Consider the following 8,732-nt stretch of genomic DNA (forward strand, 5'->3'; position numbering starts at 1 on the left):
ATGTCCGCCGTTCTTCTACTTTCAAACTGGATTGCTAGCTCAAATAACTTTTCCAGTGTAGTCGGATTTCTTAATTCAGTATAGTCTTGCACTTGGGAAAGTAACCTCGGCAAAATCACTTGAATTATCTCAGGATCCGGACGGTTTCCATACAAGAGTTTGAAAACGTGAATTTTTCTTAAAATAAAGCTTGAGAGATTTTCGATTCTTTGCTGATATATGCTGAAAAGTTCCGTTTCTAATTTCGCAGGATCCCTTACGACAGGGAAGGCTTTTACTAGGGCAGTCTTGAAATTCTCGTAAGTATAGGTGGGACTTCCTGCTTGACCCAAGAGACTTCTGCCTATACATTTGAACCAGTTAAGCGCTTGGCCCCTCAAAGCGCTGGTAGCTAAGGTAACTTATTGAAACTCGTGCACGGGGTAGAGCATGAAGTGGCCATCCAATTTTTCCAAAAAACTGGTTACCGGTGAGTTTCCATTAAATGTTGCTTCTGGTTTCATCGAAGCGCGCATGGTCTGAACGATGTAACCAAAACCTTCCAGGGCGGCAGCTGGCATTTCTGGATTCTGAGCCGCTTCTGCAGGCAGCACAGGTTCTTCTTGAAACTCGGCCATGGTTATTCTTCTTCGTTGGGCGCTACTATCAGGTTCAATGTTCCGTCTTACTTTCTTTGGGAACATGCAGGGACCTGACTCGGAACAGGGAGCTTACTAAAGCTATGTTCAATAACTGTGGGAAGTAGACAAGATACACAAGAAAGGTATACAAAACCCTTTATTTTTCACTCTTTACAATAATTTCCGTACTTCGGAATACAGAGACCAACTACTTGTGGTCGGAACGTAAGAATATAAAACTATAACTAAACTCTAACTTAAATTTTGAATAATAAACGTGGAAGATTGGCCTTATATTAACAGGAAGCCGTATGTATACAGAGAACTGTTAACACTACAATACGTTTAAAATTATCACGAGGATTAAACCTCTGGCCTGGAAGGCAAACAGCAACCGAGTAAAACTTCTAAGGCAAGCGGCCTGCTTCGACTAACTCCTTCCTCTCTCTCGCTTGGCAAAAAGCCACAACTTAAGTACTTGGCGTTCGCCAGACAAATTTTGCATAAATAAGTTAACGCTTTTAATTCTGGCCGGAAGTAGAAAATAAGAAGTGATAGTAAAGATTTAAAATAAAATAAACGTTAGTAAAACTTAAGATCCTTACAAGCTGGCCAAAAAATAGCAGAGAAGAGTGAAGAATGACCAAAATTGGATTCTACAATAGCAACAGTTACTGAATTATGGCCTCCACGATAATAATTATGTTCTATTTATTATGTTATTGTGGAGTTTCATTTTTGAAAGTTGCCTTAGTTTTTTTCTAGTTTTCTCTAAGTTACAAAAGTTAGTTTTAAATGTCTCCAAATTTCGCAGAAATGCTTGCGGAACCAAAGCCAAATTTGAAAACTCAAATTTGGAAAAACAGACTATTACTTTCTACTTGTGGACTACATTTTTTCTTTCTTAAAGCGACGTCTTTTTACAAAAGACCATTATTTTGATAGCACAGGAGAGATTTTGAAATCATAACCAGAAACTAAGTAATATTCCAAAAGATATGATCCTTGAAATAGTCAAGTAAAGCGTTGTATATTTGCAAGTATTGCATGTTAAAGGCTAAAGAGTGAAATGATTGTTTTCTTTCAATTATTTTGTATTAACCTAGTCTTAAAATTTTGTATCAGTACGTATACACACAAAATAATTTTTAAACTCATAATGATAAATTATTTAAATTGTAATGTATTATTATTTTAGTTATTGTACTATTTTTCGTGATATGCTCATAAATATGCTTATAAATATAAAAACTGAGAGACTGCTAACAATAGAGAATTTTAAATCAAAATTGTCTAAGAGAAATTTAAGGGTGCTAAAATTCTTTCATGTATATGTTTACTGGTCTTTAAAATCTGTCAATCAAAAACTATTCTAATATGGTTTCTGTATTTGGGCTTGATAGGCTTAAAGTTTGTAGCATATGACCACTATGATATTTAAAAATTAATTTAACTTTTTTATGCGTGTAACTATACTCTATAACTTAAACAATATTTTCGCGTATATAATTTCTTTTATATTTTTTATTTCATAGAAAGTGAAATAATCATATAGAAAGAAAATTACTACCTTTAAACATAGGTATATTATTCATTTTGGTCAGTTTAGCAACGTAAAATTGACGTCAACTTTCTTTCAGAATCTTTTCGATTTATGATTTGATAGTCAAAAATTACACTTACTTCAGTTTCTATTTAATTTTAAAATCTGATTTGATCTAAATATGGGGGAGTTCTAGCAGTGAGTGGTAAATAAAAGATTATATCTCATAATTACCCTCTGGTTGTCTTAACTACTTACACTGTGAGAAATTGCGCGACAAAGTGCAATAATTCCTTACATTCTACCATATTTAAAGGTTGATCGGAGGCACAACATCCACTCATTTGTATTAATTTTGAAAACAAGTGCTCAATCTGTTGAATCAACCTATCATTATATATTTCTGTGAAATGTTTTGTTAAATTCTATCATGTGTTGTTACATATTATTAAAACTCATTGTTTTTTCTGGTTTTTAGAATAATATTTATTTTTATTTAATTCCATTTGCAGAATCAAATCACAACAAAATGGCAAATTTGATCCAGTATTCCATTTCGAACATTTCTGAAGCTTCACGAACAAACTGGAATAAGACGTCCTCAAACACAAGCGAAGACGATACCACGTCTAGAGTGCTGGGTCCAGAGTATCATCGTCAGATGAGGATTTTTCTTCTGACGTTTATGATTGCAACTTCTCTTTTGGGAAACGCGATTATGTGTTTCCACATCAAACAAAATCGAAGGAGGAATCAGCGTATCCAACTGCTGTTTATTAACCTTGCTGTGGCAGACCTTCTTGTAACGTGTTTCACCATGACGTCTCAGCTTGTCTGGGAAAGCATGAGCAAAGAATGGATCGGCGGACCTGCTTTCTGCTCCATCTTCAAAGTGTTGCAGACATTCACTATGGTTTGTTCAAACTATCTAATCGTTACAATTGCCCTAGACAGACATACAGCAATTGTGTACCCATTGAAAAGAAGACCCAATACTCGATGCTATCTCATCGTAGCCTGGTTAACCTCACTTATACCCTCACTTCCAAATGCCTACGTATTTCACCAATACATCGATCCTTCTGGAAACAGATTCTGCGTTGCCAAATTTTACACAGCCGAATTGTCTCTCAGGACGCGACAAATGTATATGGGATTCGTACTTCTTTCTGTGTTTATCTTTCCCATTTGCCTTATTATTGGTCTTTACGCTAGGATTCTGTATGTGCTTTGGACAAGAAGTCGAGCTTTTCCCGGACATGTAACATCTGCAGATTCTGTAGCCTCCAACAGCATTCCAAAAGAATTTAGTTGTGCTCACCCACACTATCCAAGAGCCAAAATTAAAACACTGAAGATGACTCTGGCTGTCGTGGTTACATTTCTAACCACATCTTTGCCGTACTTAGTACAGGAGATGATTATAGCATTCGGAGATCCATCCAGTTTGAACGAGAATGTTGTGGCAATGGCTGGTATATTTTCAGCATCGAACAGTACGGTTAATCCGTACATATATTTACTGTTCAATGCAAACGCTGCTATCGCAAAGCGAGTCGCGAACATGATGTGCAGTTGCTGCCTTCCTGTACATGCCAAATGTGAATCTAGGATAGAAACGAGTACCAACGTATGAGAAATTTTAGAAAAACCATAGTGATACTGACTAAAATTTATAACAATTTGGTTCTCTGTAGAGACATTAGGTTATTTCGAAGCAGGAGAGATGAAAAATGAGCAATGCGCTCCCCACTCTAACAACGGATCTCTCGAATACGCGCCGAGTATGCTGCCCATTACACCACGACACCACGTTCGTAACGTGTATCCGTGAGTTGTACAATCGTCACTCGCCGCACTTGTCCTTTTAGTATATTCTACCAGTCGAGTATTTCAGACACGCTTTCTATCGCTCCACAATGCTGATTGGTGCTTAAGTTTAATAATTCATACGACTCGCCATACATACGCGTGCCGCGTTTCGTTGCTCAAATTTTCCTGGCTGCATAGATTTGTTTTTCAACAGAATGTATTACTTTGAGCCTTTGGAAACGTTTGAGCTTGTTTGTGCGCATCTAAATCTTGAATGATTTTATACGCAGATGCTTTACTATATTGTCGCTAAAATCGCATTCTAGCGTAAATCAGTGGAATCTTTTAAGGAATTGCAGGTGAAATTTCTTAAATTTGCTTTCTCCTAAAAAATAAAAGTGTTTGAACCTAAGGAAGAAAGAAGCTGGTGAGAGCCTGAAGGAAATATACTAGGTAATGACTTAGATTTGTTGCCTTATATAGTCATGAAAAGATGAGAAGGTCATGTAGTAACAGCTATCCAATAGTATTTAACAGCTGAGGTTATCCCAGTTGACGATATCATAAATTCTAGATTTCCTGAAGAGTTTCTAGCTGCTCCTTCTTGTGACGCCCTGGATTTCTTATCAAATACGATGCTTGTTCAAAATTTCTCAGAAACATGTTTTGAAAAATTTGAAGGGATTTTATATCTTTCCCTAAAATGGAAACCAGAACTGTGAATACATCAGCAATAATCTAATGAATGACTGATAAGAAAATAAGGTATTTTATTTTCGCAAGGTGTAGTTGTGTATTTGCATCCAAGACTGACTGAAAACCGTGATAAGTAATTTTACGAACGAATGAATGCAAGGAATAACTGTGTCCTTTCATGCACTTCAAGATTTTCAAATCTAGATCGTTACGTGATGAGCCTGAACCAATCAACCATAACAATTACTTCTCGAAATTTGTGCAAAGCGTGACATGTACAGCTCTTTGACGACTGGCGTCTCTTGTGTGCATCTGCTGGTACAGTAATGCGCCAAGTGTAGTTGTCCGTCAGAGGAGATGACAGAAAAAATGGTGAAAATGTGGTTAGAATCTCGGAAGGTTTAAAAGAAAAATAAATAATACCTGGACAGGAACACTTCCCAATATTCAGACATATGAACTGAATTTAAGACATATCCATATCACAGGTAGGATTCTTGAAAGGATTTACATAGGTTGTGTGTACAAAATAGTTATAACCATTTTCCAAAAAAACAGCAAAAGCATCTTTAAGCTCTGGTCTGCTACCAGTTGGTGGCGGAGATAAAATTTCATATTCCTTTTTTCTAGATTTACAGTATAGAAGTAATTAATAAATGTTTTATATTACTGTCAAATTTTAATATAACTCTGGTGAAGCTTAATTAATATAACTCTGGTGAAGGCGAAAATACATTTAGAACATTTACAATTTAACTCTGAAAGAGTGAGTTTGAGGTTAATTCTACAATGAAATGTTGATATATACAGTTTGAAAATACTTCCGAAATCCTCATTTACCTTCAGCTATGTATATGTTTTAATAATCTTAAATTATTATTTGAATTTGTTCATTTCAGCATAATATGTATTCGAACTTGCATACTGCTCTACAATATATTTATATCTTCTTATTATTATTCGCGACATTCTGCGTCGTCTTGTTCTTCCCACTTCTCCGCATTCTCAACTTCAGAACCTCGTAAAATTTCTTTGGGTGTAATTTGGCTTGCTTTTCTTCCGAAGCATGTAATTATGGAATAGAGTTCTTTGCATATTATTTTACTGAGCACTTGCGCGGCATCCGAAATCACTGCATATCGAAACAAATTATGAATGAGTAATACAAAATTATAGAAACACTGTTGTGATTGCAATCTAAATAACATGAAGCGAAGGAGAAAAATAATTCTAGATATGTTACGTCATATAATTTGAATAATAATTATGGTTTTTTCTTCTAAATAACAGCTATTATTATCAGCTATGTTTATGTTATGAAATATTCAGGAAATTAAAAATAATAGTTATGGATTTTATTATAAACATTAGTTATTATTACGCTTACGTACTATTGAACAATTAAGAATTAAGGTCTGTAAGTTGAAATTATTAAAGGAAATGTGATTTAGGATGCTGAATACTATAGAAGATACTGAAGCCATTGCTCTGAAAATTAACATACTTGCTGGTAGAACATTTATAAATGCACGAATGTCTTCGTGGAGAATTTTATAAGAAGAATTGGTCTGTATTCGTATTCCATTTGGAAAATGAAATCGATGCCCAGAAACGACTTTGTTTCGCTTTAGATATGCTGACTCTAAGACGAAATTAAATACGTCCGGTGAATTTAGCAAATTGAAATTGCCATTGATGAGCCACTTTAATGAACGAGTTCCATTCCAGAATTGCATTTTAGCACGGAAAATAACTCTTACATTCCAGGTTATAAGGTAGGAAGGTATGGCTCGGTCCACCTTCCTGGCCTGCCCAAGTTCGCCTTATGGCTTTTCTAGACGGACCAAAGGTTATAAGGTATTTTCTTCCTCCGTCTAGCATGCCTTCGTGGTGTAACGGTAGCACACTGTACGCCTATTCGAGAGGTCCACGTTTGAGTCCCGGCAAGAACACTGCTCATTTTACGCGTCTCCAGCATCAAAAAATCCTAATGACTCTTCAGTGGGGTCTGAAGTAAAAGGTGATATCAATAGTTTATTACCACCAGGAGTTGGCAATAGGATCCTCTAATCTCCAATCGCCCTCTAAAAGAGGGAGTATATAAGGTATTTTCTCCCTCCATCCAGCATGCCTTCGTGGTGTAAGGTATCACACTCGGAGCGTATTCGAGAGATCCAGGTTGAGCCCTGGCTAGGGCATTGCTAATTTTTCACGTCTCCAGCATAAAAAAACCTAATGACCCTACAAGCTGTACATTGCCCGCAGTTTGCACGGTATGTCGCTGATTCTTTTAGCTAAAATCACAAGTGCTTTCAAAATTTCAGAAAATAAAATTCATCTTTTAGAAAACAGAAGACAGCAACGAAGATTTTAGAAATAAAGTCATCTTTTGTTGATATTTTAGCATACCTTGCAAATCCGATGACCTGAATCTGTAAGCCCATTTTTTAGTCACTTGTAAATATGCTTTCTTTGTAGAATGATAGGTGAAAATGCGGATGTTCAGCTATACGTAAAACAACAAATTAATGCACTTGTATGCATCAGATAGCGTAATAAACTTTCAAAAATGTAGATATGATGTGTAACCTTTTCTGCATTTTATACAAACACTGATTTTCATTCGAGACGTATTTCTTATGAAGTTTTGCAAATATTTTAATGGCTGTATTTTGTTTATAAATGTGAAAGTGCGTTCAAAGTTTTATTGACATAAATGTGAAAAATATCAATTATGCATTCTCTATTTAATTTATATAATTTATACAAATTTGTGCAAATATTTGAGAGATATTCATGTGTTTATTAACAGACAAATTTCTTTATTGGCAGAAAATACTGAAGTTTTTATCATCTACACCTGGAATGAAGGAATATCTATTTCTTATGTCAAGCGCGCATTGATCAATGATTTTAGATTTTGCGCTTTAATAGAATTTTAAGCTAATGTTTTTAAAGAACTAATTTTTAAAGTTGATGTAAATGAAGCAATAAACATGAACATTTTTGCTTATTATGTCTGTATTCTTTTGTCATTACTGTAAAATGCACATTCTTTTTATAAATTATTTAATTTTTTCCACTGTAAATTAAACAAGCTGTTCTTGTCTTAACTAATAGAATTTAAATGTATTTCAACCTAAGCTTTCTGTAGCATATATTGTAAAAACTGTGAAAATCTCTTCAACAAAAATTTTTTGTTTATAACATGCACTCTGTCTAACTACTAAAAATAATTATCGTGTCGGGTAGGGGTAAGACAGTTGTATTAGTTACAGGTGACCCAATAATGATAGATATGCGGATTTTTCAAACTGTTACAATAATTAATAATTTCCTTGAGAACAAATACAGTTACCTTTAAAGGATAAAAAGGTTTATAAAATTTCACCTCGTTTAACTGAAGCTGTTGAGAGCGAAATACTACAGTTTTATAATTCTGATACCAAACAAAGAAAACTGCTGTGCAAGGTTATAAAAAAAATTAGTTAACAATATCAAATGTTTGTCGAATTTTAAAATCGCATAAATTGTACCGTCACTTTAAAACACTAAAATATGGGAAAATGGGTCCCAAAAAAGAAAAACAAGTTATGAAAGATACAGCTCGAAAACTGAAGACTTTAAAAATAAAATTTTCATTGAATCAAGGAATGGCTGGGAGTAAAATTTTACAAAGAAAAGTTCCAAATTATTCAGCAGTTTTAAAGCCAGCTGTTACAACTATTGCTTTTATCATGTCGTAAAGACAGCAGCAAGTTTTAATATATTCTGCACGCATGTTAGCAGTTAGGCTTAGAATGTGGTTCCAGCAAAAATTATGTGGTGAACGTTCAGGAATGTTCTCATAGCCACGCCTGATATCCCGGGAACTCAGAGACGAATCAACACGTCTAATGGAATGTTACAAGTTCAGCATATGTACATCCCGTTGTGGTGCGAGCATAAAAGGATCCAGCACATCGGGCGAGCACACATTCAGCCGCATCTATAGGGTAAAGGAATAAATAATTTAGAAATTAATTAAGTAAAATTTAGATAGGAAAAACAATTCTACTGAT

At 34.8% G+C, this 8,732-nt stretch overlaps 1 protein-coding gene across 1 annotated transcript; it reads left to right on the top strand.

The window, feature by feature from the left end:
* Window positions 1–2,692: 2,692 nt before the first annotated feature.
* LOC118182425 (cephalotocin receptor 2-like) lies at window positions 2,693–7,654 on the top strand. The gene has a single exon (XM_035351766.2). The coding sequence runs from the start codon at window positions 2,693–2,695 to the stop codon at window positions 3,797–3,799; it is 1,107 nt and encodes a 368-aa protein (XP_035207657.2). The 3' UTR covers window positions 3,800–7,654.
* The last annotated feature ends 1,078 nt before the right edge of the window (window positions 7,655–8,732 follow it).

The sequence above is a fragment of the Stegodyphus dumicola genome, chromosome 4, assembly GCF_044657685.1.
Source record: "Stegodyphus dumicola isolate Sdum_Otavi_A_Nest chromosome 4, ASM4465768v1".
NCBI lineage: Eukaryota > Metazoa > Arthropoda > Arachnida > Araneae > Eresidae > Stegodyphus > Stegodyphus dumicola.